The sequence below is a fragment of the Notamacropus eugenii genome, chromosome 6 (genome assembly GCF_028372415.1).
Source record: "Notamacropus eugenii isolate mMacEug1 chromosome 6, mMacEug1.pri_v2, whole genome shotgun sequence".
NCBI lineage: Eukaryota > Metazoa > Chordata > Mammalia > Diprotodontia > Macropodidae > Notamacropus > Notamacropus eugenii.
In genome coordinates this window covers 345033282-345055120 of record NC_092877.1, presented here as the reverse complement: position 1 = coordinate 345055120, position 21839 = coordinate 345033282, and the positions used below count along the sequence as shown (strand labels likewise).

The 21839-nt window shown below is 38.5% G+C and overlaps 1 protein-coding gene across 4 annotated transcripts in view; it reads left to right on the top strand.

Annotated features, from left to right (window-relative positions):
- PIK3CA (phosphatidylinositol-4,5-bisphosphate 3-kinase catalytic subunit alpha) overlaps window positions 1-21839 on the top strand; it is a 90729-nt gene that overhangs the window by 36078 nt on the left and 32812 nt on the right. The window contains exons 1-6 of one of the 4 annotated variants that reach the window (XM_072618431.1): window positions 971-5469; window positions 7160-7505; window positions 15745-16172; window positions 17133-17342; window positions 19467-19717; window positions 21324-21569. In XM_072618431.1, the coding sequence (XP_072474532.1) occupies window positions 15821-16172; window positions 17133-17342; window positions 19467-19717; window positions 21324-21569 (1059 nt within the window). In that variant the 5' untranslated portion in view covers window positions 971-5469; window positions 7160-7505; window positions 15745-15820. Of the gene's footprint in view, window positions 1-970; window positions 7506-15744; window positions 16173-17132; window positions 17343-19466; window positions 19718-21323; window positions 21570-21839 lie in introns of those variants that run through there. The other 3 variants (XM_072618430.1, XM_072618429.1, XM_072618428.1) reach the window with 3 other exon arrangements.

The following is a 21839-nucleotide window of genomic DNA, read 5'->3' as shown; positions in this document are numbered from 1 at the left end:
TAGGCATTTAATAAATGTGTGTATTGTTTAATTGATTGGGACCATTCCCTGACTTATTGTGTGCCATGCCTTCTCTATTTGAACAGTCCTTTCCTCCTCCTGGGGAATTTGGTCTCTGCCTCTGGGTTCCTCCTCTCTGGTGGATGACAGGTGAGCTTTTGCTCCCTGCCAGGGCCCTCCACCAGTCCATGCCCCCACAATTCACATCCTCCTTTTCTGTTGTCTTTCCCTATTAGAATGCAGGCTCCTTGAAGGTCAGTAACTGTCTGGGCTGCTTTTATTTGCGTCTCCAGTGCTCAGAAGGCGCCTGGAACATGGTCAGCATCTACTAAATGCCTCACCTGGCCATCTGTGTGTGTGCAATATGTTAGCTATGCCTGCCAACTTTGTGTTGATGGCAAATTTAATCAGTGTACCACCTACACTTTCACCATAAATTCTGTAAAATGTTGAACTGGCTACACTGCCTTGTGATACTTCATTAGAGACATCCAAGTTGATACCCTTCACAATAGTCTTTTCACTGAATTCCAAGGAGAACTTCTAAAAGAGAGTATGTGAATTTGCTATTAAAAATAAAGTATTTAATACCATAGACTTAATTCTTCTTCCTTAATATTCTTCTCTTCCCTTATCTCTATGACTTTGCCCCTTCTTGGTTCTCCTCCTATTTTTCTGATCCTATAAATTCTCCTTCACTAGTTCTTCTTACCTCCTAAGTTTTAGTTGTCATCCCAGGTTCTGCCTTTGACTCAGTTCACTCCAGAGATTCATCATCTCTTTTGGCTTCAGTTTTCTCTTTTGTTTAGTGAGCTCTCTCTTCTCTCCAGCTCCTCTTCCTCTCCCCCATCCCCATTTCTTTCTCTCTCTCTCCCTCTCCTCTCCCCCCTCCCTGCTTTTCCTCTCCTGTTCTTTCCTTTTCTCTTCTCTCTGTCTACGTTTCTCTCTCTATATATCTCTCTCTCTCTCTCTCTCTCTCTCTCTCTGTCTCTCTCTCTTTTTCTCTGTCTCTCTCTCCTTCCCTCCCTCCCTCTCTCTCTCTCCATGCCCCCAACTAAGTATCCTGCCAACTGCTTAACTTCAAGTACAATCCTGAAGTAATCTCCCCTCTAAAATTTGCCACCCCCTCAAACCCTAGTCCCATGCTAGAAACTTGCAAGTCATCTTTCTTTCACTCTTCCTATAGCCAATCAAGTATCAATTTCTATTCATTGTACTTCTGCATTATCTCCTACATTGGGCCCCTCTTTTCTGTCCCTGCTGCTACACATCTTATTTACACCCTTATCTCTTTTTTGAACTATTAAAAGGCCTTTCTTAACTAGCTTTCCTGTGTTGAGGTTTTCCCCTCTTGAAACATGTTCTTCATATGCATACAAAAGTAGACTAATTCATAGTTCATGATAAATAATCATTCATCTGTTCAGAAAGTATCAGAATTAAGTACAAGCCCTTTAGAATGGCACTCAGGGTCCTTCACAGACTTGGTCTAACGATTTCTAAGTTACTCTTTTACAGTCTATATTCTCATCTGCTGAAAGCTTCCCTTCAAGGCCTACTTGGAAATACTGGGTGGAAAGTGGCTTAGGAAACCCATTCTAACTGGAAGACAGAGTGCACAAATGAATCAAGGCAGGAGGATGGCAGAAATTGGATTGTCTGGAATGTGGAGTATAAGAAGGAGGTGACACTTTCCCCATGGAAACTTCTTCTGATTTTCCCTAAATAGGAGTTATCCTTTCCTCTTCAAATCACACATACTACTATTTGACCTTTTATATACACATATGCTAATGTGATTATTTCTGTCCGTATATCATTTCCTGTATTAAATAAAAAATTACTTTAGGGCAGGGGCTCTGAGTTTTTTGTTTGTTTTTAAATAACCAGAGCTTAAACAAGGGTTTTCTACACATTAGATGCTTAGTAAATTTTGTACTGAATTGAAATTATTTCATTACCAGTATTAGAAAAGCAAGACAAAGTGCACTTGATGATGGGGCAATAGTATCTTTGCGTAGGAGACAGTATTAAATTCTTCCTTTAGTAATCAAATTGTAATATAATATAGCCAAATTATAATACAATACAGGGTGTCCTGAAGGTCTTAAGCTAGGAAACATTAAATGTGATTAGTAACGAATAAAGCAGTAATCATATAATAAAATAATATCATAACGAACTGAGTTACTGAAGTTTCTAGAGTTGCCTCATGTGTAACCAATTTCTTCTGTGTGCCTGTGCCCTCTTGAAATTATACTTTTTTGCCTTCAGTTTTGTGGAAAAAAGAAATATTTATTTTAACAGTCCTTACTCTTAAGATGAAATTATTTGTATCCTATTAAATATGTAATGCCAGAAGATACCCAATTGCCTTCCTGTGTTATGAAGTCACTTTCACTTCCTAGTAGCCTATCGCTCAATACATTTGTGATAAAACCTCCTTTTTGGCTATCGTATAAATATTCCTCATCAGACATGTTTAATTTTTAAATTCTTTTGACCTAAGAAAGATTGGGAAAACCACTGACAGGGTCTAAACACAACTCTTCTTTTTTTTTTGGATACTTGAGAAAAATAGTGAGGATTAATGTTAGTAATATGCTTACAGTCAATTTTTAGCTCTTTTAAATTTTAAATTATTTGCAGTATTTCATTCATGACCCTTCTTTGTACTCTGCTCTCCGCACCATTTCTTCTTTCTCTTCACAAAGAATTTTTCCGGTTATTAATAGATGATGTGAGAAGAATAGGATTGAAGTGAAAGAATCTTTTTTCAGTAGTTCTGATATTCATTAGTTAGGACTTAAGCATTTCTTTATGTTAGTTCTAGTATCTCTGACACATTGTTTTCACATGGTACATCATATATACAAGACTCTGTAATCATTATTGAAAATTCCAAAAATCATTTTACTCTTTGTCAAAATTCATTTTGTAATTTGAAGGTGTATTTTAAAAATTGCGAAACATATCAATGAAATTTGAATTTTCTATACTCTTGCCATAACAACTATACTTTGTGCCTTAATGGAGTACTGTGTGGGTAAAATAATCTTTTCATCAAATATGTGATTTAAGTGTGCATTTTCATGATTAACATGCAAAGATCAGTGAAGGATACCAGTTTAAATGTAGTGGATAATGTGCATCCTTCCAGAACTAGTGCATATTACAGCTGTCTCTTTGAATTCTAGTCAATTACTTAGTGATTCCATTATATGGATAAAGAAAAAAATAGATTTTCAGGGGCTCTCACTAGGCACCAAAAATTTGGTCAAGTCCACTTATTAGTTCCTCCTTACAAGAGAAGTAGAATACACACACACACACACACACACACACACACACACACACACACACACACACACACATATATGGGAATTGTCTTTAACTTCTTTCCCCTTTACCCCCAACATCTAGTCAGTCAGCAAGTTTTTGGTTTGAGTCTTCAAGAGCATTGTAAGAGACAATCAGTCCCTTTCTTTTCATTACCATCACCATCATAATCTAATTTATGCCTATACCACCCAATAGCTTAGCTGCTGGTAAAAGCACTTATTTACTGTCTTCTCTGAACACAGATTAATATTCTGAGAGCAGAGCTCTCAGTTTTACTTCCTTGCCCCAGACCTTTCAGTAGTTTGTCATTGTCTGTCAGATAAAGTCTAATCCCCTCAACCTGGTGTCTAGGACCATCACAATCTGGCCTCATTATGCTCCTCCAGTTTTCTCCCTCACACACACAACGAAAAATGTTTCCCTTCTCTCAGGATAGAGGCTGGGACTGTTCCATTATCAGGCCAGGACATCGTATAGGTTGTTTTTACGTAACAATCTCTTACAAAGGAGGGGTCCAGGGGTATGGAGTAGAGCATATCCAGAAATGTGTGTGGCATTAAAACAAAAGGTATCAGTAAAACTTAACTTTTAAAAAAAAGGACCTCCCACTATTCCCGTCACATGCTCTGACCAAACTGGGCTACTATTTCCTAAAGACTTGTTTATTTCTTTCATTGCCTTATATCTTTCCTTTTTCTAGAGTCGCCCCATCCTTGCCTCAGACTATTGAGATCCTAATCCATCCTTCAAGGCAAAATGTCACTGTGGCATCATCCTTGGTCACCTAGCAAAGCTGTGCTTCTCTTCTGACACTGAAACACATTATATGGTGCCTTTTAATACGATTGTTGTGTAACTCCTGCTTACCTCCCCTAGCGCGTTATAAGCACCTTAAGGACAGGGGACCATATATAATTCAGAGTTTTATCCCCAAAGTGATGCAGCACATTATCTTGTACATATTAGGTACTCAAATACTAATTGGATGAATGATTATTATGTTCCCTTAATGAAAAAGTTTATCTGCCTCTCTCTTAACTGTTTTCTCAATATGTAAGTATACATGCCCATATATTCACATACTTCCTTTCAAAATATACTTTTAAAGAGTACTGATTTTTATACCTTCATCCTTTTCAGTAAGAGGAACTGTTAGGATAGCACCTAATTCCCTAAAATGGGAGCATGACAAGATAGGAATGTGTTGAAGATATCTAGGAACTAGTTCTGATCAGCTACTAACTATTAACTAGTTGTATACCCCAGGCAAGTTACTTTCTCTGCACCTCAGTTTTTTCATCCATCCTTTGGGGAGGGTGTTATAGATTATTAAGGTGCCTTCTAGCTCTACCATTTCTGGTTCTGCTACCTCCATTCTGAACACCTAAGTTGAAGAGTGTGCCCCAGAGCAAGGCCCCTAGGATGGTAATAGGATGGTATAAGGATCTGTTAAAGGAAGTGGAGGTCTGTAGTTCAGAGAAGAGAAAGCCTGGCTTGGAGAAGGTTTAACTGTGTTCAAGAATTTGAGGAATTGTCCTGTGGAAGAAAAATTAGGGCTATTCTGCTAGTCCCCAAAGAGTAGTATAACAGAGTAGTGGGGGGAAGGTGCAGAGAGGCAGATTTAGGCTTGATGTCTGGAAAAACTACCTGTTAGAGCTATTCAAAAGTAGATTGGTTTCCCTGAAGAAGTAGTAGCTTCCTTATTGATAGAGGCCTTCAAACAAAGGCCAGAGGATCAACTTCTGAGCATGCCACAGAAGGGACTCTTGTTTGAATATAAGTTAGGCCTTTAAGGCCCCTTTCAAATACAAAGTGCTTTGGTTCTGTGAAGTCTCCAGAACTGTAACCCTGGGCTCTGATTAATGAGCATTTCCCCTTATCTTGCTCATTCTCAGGCTACCATGGTCCTTTCCAGCTATGTCTGTACCTTGCCCGGTACATCCTTTCTTCCTGTAGTTCTAATGAGAGCGATCAGATCAGTGGTACCATTCCTGGCAAGGACATGTCGTCTCATTGCACTGTTCCTCCAGGAGACCTGTCTGACTTCCCTCTGCCAGATGTTCTCTCTTGTTAGCATGCAGGTGTTTGTCGTTGCATTGATCTGCTCCACGTAGTGCTGAGTATCTAGTGAGTGCTTGATAGCTGTTTTTTGTGCTTTCATTCACTTGTTTAGAGCTCAGCTACCCAGGAGCTTTGCCTGTCAGGAACATGGTTGAGAATCAGAAAGATAAATACAGAAGGCCTTGGAGTGTCCAAAATAGAGGGCCTTTTTACTCAGAACCTGTATTTTACACACTTCTCTAACAATCTTGGATGTCTGGTTTCTAAACCTACAGAAATTCGAACAGGGACAAAGGTCTGTTAGGTGCAAGGAAGACAGATTAAAAATAACCGCTGACAGTGAGAGAGGAAGCAGGAAGCCACAAAGAAGAGTCATCCTTTCACACGAAACTGTGTAGGCCTGCTTGTGGCGGAGGCACAGTCCTGTGGACCTCAGTGACTGGAGAGGCGCATGACCGCCACAGTAGAGTCCATGTAGACAATGATTTACATGGATTCTGAGGCAAGAAAAGTCTAAATTGTGGGTGTTCTGTTTTAAGGCGGGTTAGCATGCAGTGTGTTTTATTCGTATTTATATTCCAATTGTCGTTGCGGTGGTGTTCGTCCTTTGTTACCGAGAAAGACCATGGCATCAGAGAAATGATGACATGACTTGCACATGACTTTGTTTTGACTGAGGGAGGGCTGTGCAGGTCACCAGCCTCACTTCTCCTCCAGAGCCATCTGAATCCAGTGACCAGAGATTCATCAGGATGACTGGAGATGGCCCAGGATGCAATGGGAGGCTGGTCTAAGGTCTTTTTAATTACTCACTTAGAGTGAGGTGAGGCCCATTTAGTGAATGGACCTCTCTTTAAGAAGTAGTCAGGAAATGACCCCTTTAATTATTTTAAAAAAATCAAGTTGGGAGGGAAAGACCCTCAGGGCTGCTGTTCCAAAGAGAAACATTAGCACTGATATGCACTCTAAGGCTGGAGGGCCCAAAAAACAGCCATTATGTGAAGCTTGGGCAGGGATCTATTGTGGCCCAATCTATGGGCTTTATGGTGAACTGAGAAGGAGGGAGGGAAGGAAGGTTATAAATGAGAGACCTGTGGAGATAACCAAATAGAACATACCTTTCTCTCAGGAATCCACAGCACCTTCACCAAAACCAACCATATATTAGGACATAAAAACCTCACAGCCAAATACAGAAAAGCAGAAATGTAATATGGATCCTTTTCAAACCATAATGCAAAAAAAATTACCTTGCTAACTTTTCCTTTGTAAAGGACACAACATTCATTTATCCAGAAAGTCTGGTGATATGCGCAAAAGTATGAGGTTTTATTCTATTTGTAATCACGGAGACATTGAGTCCAAGTCACCAATACATAACTCCTTGACTTTGGTACTGGTTTTCTTCTTTTGTTTTATATTTTATAAATATATCTACCTACTAGGTTCAGATAAGCCTTCCAATTTGTAGGGAGGGGAATATTCTCAGTTAGATTGATGGTTTCTAAAATTGTGACCCTTTATCATTTCTTGATATCTTTTTAAAACCCTGTTTCTCTACATAGAGATCTGGGGTTCTTTTTCATTTGATATCATTTGTTGCCCATTATATTCTCAGGCTTTAAAGTTCAATTTCAGATAACCTTCTAATTTTGGAGTTGGGCACAATGATATTGAAAAGTTACTATAGCTGAATTTATTGATGTCTATTGTACATTTTTTTAAAGGCAAATTGGTATGTTTTTCCTTCTGCTAGATTTTCATCTCTATAGAAATCTAAAGGGAAGAATAAGAAAATAATCTCATGCAAAATTCAGGATTGGCAGTTTCATGCCATCAGCGAGGAGGAGAGGATCAGCAAGGGATTCCACCTAGCCAAGTGGCAAAGAGTCAGCCTGGACCATATCATTATCCTGGAAGTCAAAGAGCTTTGGGAACTACAGGAACATCCACAGTCCCAGGGTCTACCCAGGAGGATTAGCACTCCCACTTTCAGGACTGATTCCCTGGAGAGGCATGCCACATGGAGCCCCTTGTTTCTCTATTTCCATTTGTAACCGAGCCCTATGCAGGGCCAACCATGGAGGAGTGACCCAAGCAGGGTTAGTGTCCAGTCTGTTAAAGAGTCCAACCTAGTCACAAATGTGAGTGGGCCACAGTTGGTACCCGAGATCTGGGGTGGTGTGTAATTCAGAAGGGTGCCTACACTGAAAAAAGAAATGCACCCAAAGCTGCCTTTTTTCAATCATAACTATAGAATGTCAAAATTATAACATTAAATGATATCTTTCATCTAAGATTTTCAAGGTGTTATATGATAAATAACATATTGATAAAGCACTTTATAATTACAAAGAATTTTAAAGATATTATTTCATTTTTATTTTATTTTCATAAGCTCTCTATAGTTTAGGTAGCATTATCTCCACTTTATAGATAAGTTCTAGATAAAATGAACTTGCCCATGGTCCCTTAATAGGTAAAGATCTGAGCAGAAACAAAGCCAGCGCCATTCCCACTGTCCCAGTGTATCACTTTTGTCCCTGTAAGCAGAAGGGATGTGTATGGTTGATTATTGGTATTTTACATGTGAAAAAGCTGACTACTAATGATAGCTCCCATTCCTGTAGCATTTTGAGGCTTTAAGAGTACTTCCTCTTAACTACTTCCCTGGGAGGCATGGGCAGACTGCCCATAGGGTCTCGACTAAACCCAGGCTCTTGCTAAACCAGGGATCCCTCTGAAACCAGGGCTCTTTCTGCTAAACTTTTGCCCCTGCTACCAGAGCTTCCTCTACTAAATCAGAGCATTTTCTACTAGATTATTTTTCCCCCTGGCACACACTTTGCAGCAAACACTTGAATGCCCTTCTCCTTACTTATTATATACAATGGTTACCCCTACCATTGCATTACAAGTGGTATTCAAATTCAATAAGCGAAAACATAAACACAGCTGTTGTTTTGGTGTGGCTTGTGGTTTTGGTTTTGATTTTATTTGAACTTTTTAAAAATAGACAACTTCTCCAGCTTAAAATTAGTCTTTTGGCTCTTTTCCTGTCCATTTTTATGCCTTTCCTTAAAGTGAGCTTAGTGATCACTTCTTTCTGCGCCAGCTTTAATGAGCTAACACTTTTTTCCCCACCAATTTAAATTTTGTTTCTAGAGAGATAGGAATAAAAATGGCTTCATTTTTCAAGTCCCATGACTTTGGTAACTTCTTCTATAAGCATGAAGAAAAACCAATATCATTTAAGCTTAAATATTTCTTTTTATACTTTAGATTTGAAATGCTCTTACATCAAAATTAATTCTGGGGAAAGGTTTCTACATTGCAACTCTGGACTTTTCCCCAATACTGTAACCTTGAAAGAGGCCACCAGAAATCCAAGTGCAGGATAGGAGTTCAGAGGACAGAAGTGCTACATGAAGTTTGTAGCAGCTTGGAATTTCCATATAGCACTAGGAAAATCAGCAGAGGGTTATTTGTCCTAGGATAGCCTCAGAGATCTAGAGCTGAGAGGGACATGAGGGCATTGGCCAGCCTTCTCATTTTACACTGAGAAGACTAAGGCCAAGAGAATGAAAGAGATCTGTCCAAGCTCACACAAGGTGTAAAGGAGGGGCAGAGCTGGGCTTCTGACTCCAGACCTTCCAATTTTTCACTGTACCACCCACAAAGAGGTTTGTTGACCCTAGCAGATGGTTCTCCCTAAGGCTTTATTGAAGTACAGAAATGCCATCATATATACATATACATACAGATGTGTGTGCATATATATGTTATATATATGTATGTACATACATACATATATAGATAGAGACATTTCTTTACCTAGGTACTACAGTTTGGTAGGAGTTACTTTATTTCATGTTATGTCTTTGATACAGTTCCCGATAATTCCCTTTAATTCACTTCCCTGTGGCCATTCCTATTATGTAATTTACCCTTAGCTGAAACTTTAACACTTGCTGGTAATCTACCCTATATTGATTCCTAGTTTGACTAAATTGAACAAACACCTATTTAATACATTCACCCACTGGGTGCTAGGCACTAACCTATGCCCACAAGGAGCATACATACTTGTAAGGGGGAATAATGGGCCAAATTTAACAAACATTTATCAGTCACCTACTATGTGCAAAGGTCAAATATCACCTATTTCTACCCTCAAAAATCTTGCATTAAGTTGAGGGAGAGATATGGTGACTCCCTGAGATCAATTATATATTTCTCTGTTTGGCATCTAAAGTTTCTCTATCTTGACGCTTTCCTTCCTTTCCATACTTCTTATGTGTTATTCTTCTGCCACACACATTATGGACTGGCAATATTGGTCTACTTGCTGCTCTGCCCATTTGACACTCCTGTCCCACTTCTGTGCCTTTGTGTAGAACAACAGACAAGCATGGACTGTCCCCCATTCCTAGGATGCTCTCCCTCCTCATTTTCTCCTTTCAAGATTCCTGGATTCCTTCAAGACTCAGCTGCTCATGCCTTCCCTTCTCAGACTAGCTGGTATTCATCCTGTGTCTGTTTGGTCAGTCGTTCTACGCGTACATTTCATCTTTGTAGACGGTGAGCTCCTTGAGGGCAGCCACTGTTTGACTTTTGTCTTCGTGTCCCAACACTTACACAGTGCCTGGCACAAAGCAGATGACCCATAAGGACTTTGTTGTTGTAAAGAAAGTTGATTGATTGTTACAACATATTGGCAAATAAGTAAATACAAAGTAATTTTAGAAAGAAGAGATCACTGACCAATGGGCTGTCCAGGAGAGCTGCATGGAAGAGGCAACCCCTCAACTGAACCTTAAAGACAGAAAAAGATGCTGAGAGGCAGTAAGAAGAAGGAAGAAATTTGTGTCCACGTTGTCTAGAACATAGAGTATATGAAGAGTATTAAATCTGTTCACAAAGGTGGATTGAAACCACATAGTGGAAGGCCCTTAATGGTCGACGGAGGAGTTTTCATTGTATCCTAGAGGCAGTACAGAGCCCGTAGGGGTTTTAAGCAGGGATTGACATGGTCAGACCTCTTAGGATTCAAACAGGTGGTCATTTATGAAGTACCTACTGTGTTCCAGGTATTGTGCTAGGTCCTAGGGATAAAAGCAAAAAAAAAACAAAACAAAACAAACCACTTCTTGTCCTGAAGAAACCTTCTTCTTTTCTTTTTTTATAGTTACTTTTTGTTTTAACTTCACGTTGAATTTGTTCCAAAGCAATATGATATATTAGGGACCAATTTTAGTGTAACATCACACTTAAAACTGCACAGCTTCATGAGCAAGAAACAGAAAACTGTGCCCCAGCTGAACTGAGCACCTCAAACATCTTCCTCAGGTCATCATCTGTGCTGGCCTGCTAGGTTGGGTAACACTACTTCACAGTTCTCAAGCTGCGACCTCATCCACTCACATTTCTACATGTAAACTTGAGTTCTTTTTCAAGATAAAGGGGCACTTTTATGTATATTTTCTGGTGTATTTGGAGCTGTGGTCTGAGGAAGGCTGATCCATTCCTCCCCCTTTACTACCTTCAACCTTGGCTGAGGTCCCCTGACTCAAGGTTGTTTCCCATCAAGGCTGTGCTTTCCCACCAAAATCTACTCAACTTTGCCAGCCCAGGCCTTATAGGAACTGGGCACAGGCTGAGTAACAGCCTGAAGCTGCTAATACTAGCACTGTTTTTTTTAGGATTTATGTATTTTTTAACCACTTAACATGTATAAAATTATGCTACCATTTTTATTAGGTTCCTATCTTTTTTTTTAATGGGTCACTGATGAAGATTTTGTTCCTAGATCTAGCCACACTTTCCCCATTAGCTCTGTGGATTTTATTTTGCAATTTTGTGTAGTGCAGTGATTTTTCAGAATGCATTTTTCACATTATAGTAGAACTGACTGTGTATCCCTCCCACCCAATCAGCAAGCTTTTCCTTGCAACAAAGAAATAATTCAGCAAAATCAACTAACAAATTGACCAAGTCTGATGATATATGCAATATTGCACACCCATAGTCCCCTATCTCTGCACTGAAGGGAGAGAAATGTATTTTTTCAACTCTTCTCCAGGGCCAAACTTGATTCTTAAAATTACCCTATCTTCACTCTCATTTTGTTCTTTCCATTGACATTGTTGTGCTCATTGTGTATATTCAGTCACTATGTGCATACAGGTATATACAGTGTGAGTGGGCAGTAATCCCAGAGGGTAGCAGGGGGAGAGAGGCAGCCTCACACTGGAAGGCAGAGGGGAAGAGAAAGAAAATTCCAGGCATGGGGAGCACATGGTGAAAAGTCAGAAATAGGAAAGGGAATGCAAAGAACAACAGCATTGCTGGATCATAGAATACACAGAATGAAATAAAGTGTAAGAACCCAGAAATGGTAGGAAGTCGATCAGGTTCTAAAGGGCTATAAAAGCAAAAAAGGGCATTTTGTATTTGATCCTGGGTGGAATGGGGAATTATGACAGTTTGGTTTTGAGGTAGGGAGTATGACATGATTGGACCTGCACGTTAGGAAGATCACATCAGCAGCTTAGTGGGAGAATGGACTGGAGCGGGAGAGACTTGAAGTGAAAGATCTGCCAGCAGGCCGTTACAGTAACTGATGAGAGCCTCCATCTGCCCACTTGACTCTATTAGTTCTTTTAACTCTTCCTGTGTGTCCCTGAATTATTCATATTTGTGGTTTTGTAAGGCACATCAGAACCTGGAGAAGCAGAAATGCAGAAAAATGTGAATGGAAAAGAGAATTTCAGAGTTTGGGTGCATGGAAAAAGCAGTTTGGATTGATGGTGTGATCTCAGGTGGCAGAGGTAGAGTAAAGAGCTGAGAACATTGACAAACTGGGCAGGGGTGGGAGGAGAGAGAGTCTTCAAGAAAACATCAGCATATACATGCGGGCAGGCCTCAGGGTGAAGACTGTGAGCCAGTTGCTAAAGTTGAAAAAGGAGAGAGAGTGACTTGGAGCCTGGTAGAGCTCAGCAACAAGTATCTTAACCTGTCAGCAGAAATAAATGGTTCCTTCGGCATAAGAAGAGCTTACAGAATGTCAGCAGAGGGAAAGTTGGGCAGTGGCATCGGGTGTATACCAGTAGTTCCTCTTTATTGGTGTGTATGCACGTGCGTGTGTGTGCACATCAGAAAGGAGGATGACTAGGGTTATCTTCCCAAGAAAACCAGGTTTGTGGGAATAAAAGACTGAAAAGACATTTAGGGTGAAGTTAATTTATAGACCAGGGATCCAGAGAGCATGGTAAAAGAAGGCAGTGATAGAAGATAGGCCTAGGAAAGAAGCAGAGCTGAGCTGGGCGGCATTCAGAGTTCAAGGAGAGGTAACAAGGCGTTAGGCCGGGAACAAAAAGCGATGGTTGGCTAGAACCCTCATCCTTCTGGGGCCTTTGGTCTCAAGTCTAGTGTCATTTTTTTTTCTAGGAGGAGGCACTGGACATGACAAGAAGTGAGCATCAAAAAAAAGTACTGTCTTAACAGATGAGAAGTAAATAGTTACTAATTGCATGGGACTCATTTCTGAATCAACTATGTATGGTCAGATCATTATCTTGTTAGCTTAAAGGTCAAAATTAACAACAAACCAAAGAAACAGGAATGATAGGAACATTGTGCACATGGCCTGACATTTTTTGAACAGGCTATTAACTCTTAAAATTAGAAAGTAGATAAAAGCAAGACATTGATTCTGATTATTATAATTTCCTAAAGGAGTTTTGTCTCAATAATGAGTAGGCTAAAAACACAGAAACAACCTTAACTGATTAACACTTGATCCCCTTAATAAACAGCTAGTTGTACCAGTCAAGAGCAGCACCTTTTTAGAGTGCATGCCAATTTGCAGAACATTTTGGAAGACACTAACAAAAGATTGTGAGCAGCACCAACTCAGAAAACAACGTAAAAGAGTAGAGATGAAATTTTACCTGTCAGAAATCTTGGTATGAAACCAAAATGAATTCCCTGAGAGCCATTAGAGATGAGTAGGACAGCAAATAAATAAGAAATGAAACCTGTCTGGCAGCCTTTCTGTAAAGATCTGTTGTCACTAAGGACAGTGGAACCACCATGTTAGTGTTTTAGCACTTTGTTACCTCTTATATAAGTTGTAATAATAGTACTTGGTAGACAGAATTAGAGAGTGGCTAGACTTGAATACATGCATTCAGAAAAAAATGTTTTGGAAATGACACAATTTTAAAGGAATTCAAGAATTAATTTCAAAGATAGCAAGAGAAGATGCCAAAAAGGAAATCACTACAGTTGTATCTACCCCCAAAAAAAGGCATCCAGAAGATATCAGCAACCACCAAAGCATATATTTCTCATCTACAAAAATTTAATGAGAATAGTTTATATGTGTCTGGAGGGAATCCTTGAAGAAAGCATGAGGAGAAAATAAGCAGATTTTCACAACTGACTTTCTACTACACGTCCCATTTTCTTCATTATACAACAGACTAAAAGCAGATGATAAAAGATCATGTTGTGAGTCTGTTGATTCTAAAATATCATTCGACTCCATATATAACACAAACTAGTGGCTCTCTTCCAACAAGGTACCTTCTGCCAATATGTCAGGATCATTAAAAAAAAATTACCTGATAGAGAAAACTAAAAAAAAAACTTTGTCAAATGAGGCATAAAAAGACAGATAATTGACAAGTGCTCACCACTTTCATGGAAGACGCTTTTTACATACAGTGCCCAAATGAAAGGAGGGGAATATGTATGTGTAGGTGTTCGTGTGTGCGCATTTCTTATGTGTTTTATGTGAAACTTATCAAGATTTACTGTTTGTAGCTGGCATTATGCTGATTGCATTAAGTCCCGAAATATTACACTCCCAGTGATGACGGCCTAGCAATCCACATGGGCAAAATTAAATACCCAAATACCCTAGCATGGAATGCATAGTACTCAGGTTGACATGAGTGGGTGGATAGGTAAGCTCACTGAGTTAGTCCATCAAAAGCATTAAGCATTTTGGATTGACAGTCAACTGGATCTAAGATTAGAAGATAAGAGTGGGCTCTGTTCCATTTGGGAGATGGCCCCACACTTTTCATGATGTAAAAAGGTGCTCAGATCCAAAACAATTTTTAGCTTGTTAGCCTGAAGATTCTCTTGGTGATGCTTCCGTGAGGCAGCATAGTGAAGTAGATGGCATATAATTTGGATAGGAGGAATGGGGCTTAAATCAAGCTCTGCTTATTATCCATACAACTAACTAAGGCAAAACATTTAAGCTTCCTGAGCCTTTCATTTCCTCATCTGTATAATATAGGGAGTGGACCAGATGACTTTTGAGGTCAAATGTTTGTTGACTGAATCTGAGTTTCCATCTGCAAATCTGTGAGACTTTGAGCCTTTGAACAGCTCAGTCTCAGAAGAATCAAAATGTAAATGGCCCAAAGGGTGGTAGAAAGACATATGGCAGATGGAATTAGGCTATAGCATATATTCCTAAAGATAGGTATACGTGAAGTGCCATAAAACTATCCTCAAAGCTGTGTATAATTGGAAAAGGCCAGTCATGTAAAAAGAGTAGCTGGATAACCCGAATGTTTCACAGAAGTATCCATGAAATAGTAAGCTAGCACACTAAGTAGATCCTATGTACTATACAAAAAAATTTGTGGAAGGAAATGGCCCAGAATTGTACAGGATGAGAAGAAAAATATGGGCAGTGACGTTCCAAGTGTAGAGGTCACTGACATTATTGATATTATTGACCCACACATCCATCCTAGTCCATTGTTAGCAAAGGAAAGATTCAGGTGAACTTTAATGAGCCATGAGAATGTTACGATAAAGAAACCTCTTCCCTTTAAAGTATGCATCCTTTTTTAGGTGAATCTTTTATTTGTTTTAATATTTTTCTTTTGCTTACTTAGATATTAATTATATAAAGTAGTTGCAGGACTGACATCCATGGAAAAAGACTGAGAATGCCCTATTAAGTAATTATAGGGAGACATAGATGTGCATATGAGGAGCTGAGAGGAGAGGCATTTTTAGAATGAAAGGCTAATGCATATATTTTGAGCTGTTTGATTATTTTTGCAGATCTAAAGAAAGATTTTAAAATATCCCTGGGCTTCATTAAAGCCCTGTGGTTTATTCATTGTGTTGTTCATTTTTCTCAATAGTTATATGATAAATTTACCTTAGCACCTCTGTTTTGTAATTATATTTTTCAAAATGACATCAGCAATCTTGGACTTTAGAGAACTCTGTTGCCCAGGATTATCATCCATATTTACCCATTCTGTAGCTGCTACTCTCCTAATAAATGTTTTTTCCTTTGTTTAGGTCTCGCCTCTGGATGAGCAGCATATTTAGATGCTTGAAATAGTTTTGTATGTAAGACCACCAAAATATTAGAACCATGCCTCCAAGACCATCATCCGGTGAATTGTGGGGCATCCATTTGATGCCCCCAAGAATCTTAGTAGAATGTCTACTACCTAATGGAATGATAGTGACTTTAGAATGCCTCCGTGAGGCTACATTAGTAACTATTAAACATGAGCTATTTAAAGAAGCAAGGAAATACCCTCTTCACCAGCTCCTTCAGGATGAAACTTCTTACATTTTCGTAAGTGTTACTCAAGAAGCAGAAAGAGAAGAATTTTTTGATGAAACACGGCGACTTTGTGACCTACGGCTTTTTCAGCCTTTCCTAAAAGTCATCGAACCTGTTGGCAACCGAGAAGAAAAAATTCTCAATCGAGAAATTGGTAAGATAATTTTGTCATCTTCATTATGGCCTCTTCATTTTTTTTTTAAGTTAATATTATGAGGATTAATTATTAAGCAATGAGGCTGGTTTTTTGCATATGACTTATTGACATGAGTAAGGGCAGCTCAGTGGTACAGTGGGTAGAGCACCAGTGCAGGAGTCAGGAGGACCTGAGTTCAAATCTCACCTCAGACACTTGACACTCACTAGCTGTGTGACCTTGGGCAAGTCATGTAACCCCAAGTGTCTCATCCTGGGTCATCTCCAGTCATTCTGATGAATATCTGGTAACTGGATTCAGATGGCTCCGGAAGAGAAGTGAGGCTGGTGACCTGCACAGCCCTCCCTCACTCAAAACAAAGTCAAGTGCAAGTCATGTCATTATTTCTCTGATGGTGTGGTCTTCTTCAGCAACGAAGGACAAACACACAATAATATTGACATGAGTTACTTTAAGGTACTAAAGGACCTTAATATTTCCAATTCAGTCTCATTAAGTTTAAAGATGACTCTCCAAACAAAGCCAGAGCAGATTTTAAATAGTTTTGACCGCTAGCTCACTAAACTGACATTTTTAAAACTCTTGCTATCCTCAGTAAGGTTTTCCTTAATAGAAATTAATTGAAGGATTGGGAGAAAGTGTCAAGTTTACACTTGCAAAGTTTGGTTGGAGTGAAGTTAATAAAATAAAATTCTTTGATTATTTGCAATGGTTATTAATATTATTGGCTGCATTTTGCCAAATGTAACTTCAAGCAGTTTTAAAGAGAGTCCTTAGCCCTTTCAGGATCCTCTTTTTAATTGGTCAGATATCTCTAATTCTTTCAAGGGGGAAAGGAGAATCTTCTGTGCCATATAACCTTCATCACCAAAAATAAGCAGTTACCAAGATATATAAAATCTTTTCATACCATGACATTGGTTTGGTTATTGAGAATATTATTTTGTATTTTTTAAGGTTTTGCTATTGGTATGCCTGTTTGTGAATTTGATATGGTTAAAGATCCAGAAGTACAAGACTTCAGAAGAAATATTCTTAATGTTTGTAAAGAAGCTGTGGATCTGAGGGATGTCCATGCACCCCATAGTAGAGCATTATATGTCTATCCTCCAAATGTAGAATCTTCACCAGAATTGCCAAAGCACATATACAATAAATTAGATAAAGGTAAGAAGCATTAGTTACCTTCTTTTAACATATTAAAAGGTTTGCTATTGTTACAGTGATTACTATGGTAAATTCCACCCATATGTGTATATGTATTTAAAATAATTTTTCCACACCCAGATTGTAAGCTTTTTGTGAATTATGCCTTATACATGACTGAGTTTTGATAGGTCACAGCTGCAGGTAAATATGCATATGTGTAAAGGATCAGTTATTTTGCCAGTGTGGGGAACTATATTTGTGGGACCTTCCCTCAGACACAGATTACAGCCCATCTCTGACTTGGTGGATAAGTTGCTAAATTTATCATAGAAGCATTGATTTAGAGCTGGAAGGAAAAACAGAGGTCATCTAGTTCAACTGCCTCCTACAGATAAGGAAACTGAGGCAGGGAGGGAAAGTGATTTGCCCTACATCAGAGAGATGGTAAAAGGCACAGCCAGGACACCTCTACAGGTCCTCTGTCTCCAGTGCTTGCCTACTCTTCACTAGACTGTAGGGCAAGGGTGTACTGGAGTCAGCTCAGACCCTCACAAGAAGCAATTGTTAAACTTTCAGTATGACTATTTGACCTCAAAAATTAGCAAAAGCTACAAACCAGGACTTGGTTTATTATTTAGTTGACTGTCTAGACTTAAGAATGCATCTGATAAAATGTTTAATGAATACTTTTTTTCCTAGAGAGTCAGTTGGTAAGCATTTACCATCATGCTCCTGCTTCATGGTCTCCCTTAAGTACCGGGGAGTTGCTAAGTACACAGAGTGCTTTGTCAATCAAGTGCTTCACCTGGGACCCCACAGCCAGTCCTTGCCCAGGGTTGTTTCCTCCAAGCCATCTGCTGTGCTGTCCAGCCTCTGGGACCCACAGTCAGTGCTCAGGAGCCGGATCTCCGCCAACTTGGGCATTAACTCTTTCTGAGATCCACAGCTCCCCATTCTTAAATTCACCATCAAAAGTGAAATGAGAATTAATTACCAGTTCTTAAATGAGAATGCGCATTAATTCAGACATTTTCTGAACTCTTTGGAAAGATTTTGGTGTTGCCATTACTCACATTAAAAAAGTGTTGGTTTTTGTCTTTCATCACCATATTAGTAACAATTTCTATCCAGTAACTTATTGCTGTGGTTATCATTCTAATTAGGGGATAATGCTATGCAAGACTGCATCTTTTATTTGGCTTTTATGGTTTAATCTAATATCAAGCAATTCCTAAAATTATTTTAGGAATTTATTCCCTCATTAAAACAGAAGTTGCCCTGTTTAGTTACAATAAACTTCCCTTTGTCATAGGCCGTAATGCTTTTAAAAATATTTTAAACTCCAGATTCTTCAGAATTTAAAAAAAGTGTTTTGCATGTGACAGGTTTATTTTTAATTTTTGATTTGTGGAACATGAATTCCTAATTTTTAGAGTATAAAATATTTGGTTACAGAGCTAACAAATAACCTTACTAATAATGTTTTGCTAATCACATTTGGGCCTAATTTATGCAACTTAAATAAAGTTATCTCTTCTCTAGCATATACTTTTGATCTTATTATATTTTCCTGTCTTTTTATATGCGTCTTGGTCTTCTCAGTCTTCCTTGCCTTAAGAAAATTTACATTTCCTCATCTTTTTCTGTCATTTTAACTTATCAGCTATTTTAGCTATTATCGCATACTTTTAAAATGTGCCTCCCAGTTGTAAAACGTTGGAGTTGCTTCTACCACTCATCTACTTTAATAGGTTATTTGTCTGTTGCAATTCTGAATCAATCACTCCCATTATTAGATCCATGGGGTGTGGCGCCTTTGCCCTAGACATGCTTTTAGAGACAGGGAATCTGCTTATAACTTACTAGTATAAGAAGTGCCAACACATCAGTCATAAATGAGTAGAAAATGTGTGCAGTGATGTCGGAAAACGTAATTGCTACCTATTGGATCGTCAAGATTTTGATTGAGATTGTTGAGCAGAAATGAAGATACATTATTTGTACATTTCTATTGTTTTTACTTCAAAGTTGCCTGGGTCTTTAGTCAGACTTACAAATCTCTTGAAAATGAAAAATCTCTTATGTCTTGAAAATGATATTGTTCATGTTGATGGCACATAACAATATTGCATTTTGTTCTAGGGCAAATAATAGTGGTGATTTGGGTGATAGTTTCCCCAAACAATGACAAGCAGAAGTACACTTTAAAAATCAATCATGACTGTGTACCAGAACATGTTATCGCTGAAGCAATCCGGAAAAAAACACGTAGTATGTTGCTGTCATCTGAGCAGCTGAAGCTCTGTGTTTTAGAGTATCAGGGCAAATACATTTTAAAAGTGTGTGGATGTGATGAGTATTTGCTAGAAAAATATCCTCTTAGCCAATATAAGGTGAGTGATTTTGAGTTTTTAAGATTTTATTGATAGAAAATTAAAAAATCATATTACAGTGTAAAGACATACCCTATAAAGCATCACCCCAACCATTCTGTTTACATTTAACAGTAACAAAAGTTCTTTGATGTTTTTCATGTGAAGTCTATTTTGACATTTTCCTAGACAGTAGCTGTTTCCTTCCTGTCTCCCAGGAACCACTGTGCCCTCAAATTGGTATAGAATGATTCACAGAATCACAGAATTTAAGAGTCCAACCCACATCCTAAAGGAATCTCCCCTATAACATGCCCAACAAAGGACCTCCAGCCTCTGTTCAAAAATCTCCAAGGAGGTAGAACCCCCCCCCCCCCCACCTGTCTTGAGGCAACCCAGTTGAGTCCAGCCAGTCAGAATATGTTTGCTGAGCCAGCATGGGAAAGATGTCTTCCTTTCCTTCTGCTAGTGGAGGAATAATCCATGAAAGGGAAAAGAAGGGAGAGGTTCTAGCCTGATGAAAGCTTTTTATGCTGGTCCTTTCCCTTTCTTTTTCCTCTTCAAATCCTTTCCTGCTTTTCTTGCTTTAAACCTTAATAGCAAATCCTGTCTACTTAGGACCATCTTCAATCAGATTTACCCAGGAAATCTCTTCCATTCATGATAGTGTTCCTCTAGAAATCATTTATTTTTGAGGAACCAATTAATGATATCAGTTAAAGAGTGTAACTGTATGAGTTTTATGTATGAAGAGAATCTTTCTTAGAACAGACTAAAAAAACCTTAAGGTAATATTTTGATTAATATTGTCCATTTATTTGGCCTTACTTTATACTTTGCCTTTGATACAACAGTTAATTAGCAAGAGTTGGAATACTGCAACTGAAGAAACTAAAAATGTTAGCAGTTTTATAAACCAGTAGAAATGAAGACGTTTAAACCTCTAGATTTGTTGTACAAATTTTACACTAACCCTCTAATTCAGTCAAGTGCTACCAGAATTTCCCAGTTTTAAAGAGATAACCTTTATAGTGATGTTTCTAAGCTTTCTGCTTAGGTACCCACTACAAAAAATGAAGACCAAAATAGTTGTTTTAATTTTTTTAATATTGCCATGGTTTTATCTTTTTTATATCATTTCTTTTAGTATTTTTGTTTGTCTCGTTTTACTACTGGATGTTAACTTTGTCAGGAAACCATGGACAGAAGAGATGAACCACTCTGCCTATTGCTTAAATGGTGTCCCAATCCTTTGGAAGTTTGTTTCACTGTCTTAATGAGCAGTCTCCTCATGTAAATTTCATACTTTGCTTGTGTTTGTAGTAGAACAATACTACTACTATACCTAAAGAGGAATGTGGTGGGTTTTTCCCCCTAATTTGCACTCAATATTGCATGGTCAGCCCTATTGTCCAAGCTCTTCCAGAATGTTAAAATTTTAGTGCAACTAAAAGCAGTCTTAAATGACATAAACATAACTGGTTATAAATGTTTCTATAAATGCTGGTTGTTTTTAATCTCTGTGCATTATGTAAGTATTTTCCTTTTGATATTTGTAGGCATTATCTCTAAAGAAAATAGATACAGTCACCAATCTTCCTCCCCTCCCTCCTCTAATTTGTTACAGTACATAAGAAGCTGTATAATGCTTGGTCGAATGCCCAATCTGATGCTGATGGCTAAAGAAAGTCTTTACACCCAGCTACCATTGGATACTTTTACAATGCCGTCTTATTCCAGGAGAATCTCCACAGCCACACCATACATGAATGGAGAAGCTTCAACCAAATCCCTTTGGGGCGTAAATAGTGCACTCCGCATAAGAATTCTTTGTGCAACTTATGTAAATGTAAATATTCGGGATATTGATAAGGTAAATTCAAATACTGATTCTTAATCTACAAAGAAATAATTTTGTAATGTCTGTGTTTCTGTCAGTTTTGTGTACTGACACTGTAAAACTGCATTTGTCCGCAATGCAATGTATTCAAGGGCCTAGAATAGTAATAATACCTTCTATTTATACAATGCCTATGTTGTCATGTACGTCTCTCATTTAATCCTCACAACACCTTAGTGAAGTAGGAAGGGCAGGCGAATATACACCAACTTTTAGATAAGAAAATTAAAATTCAGTATTGAG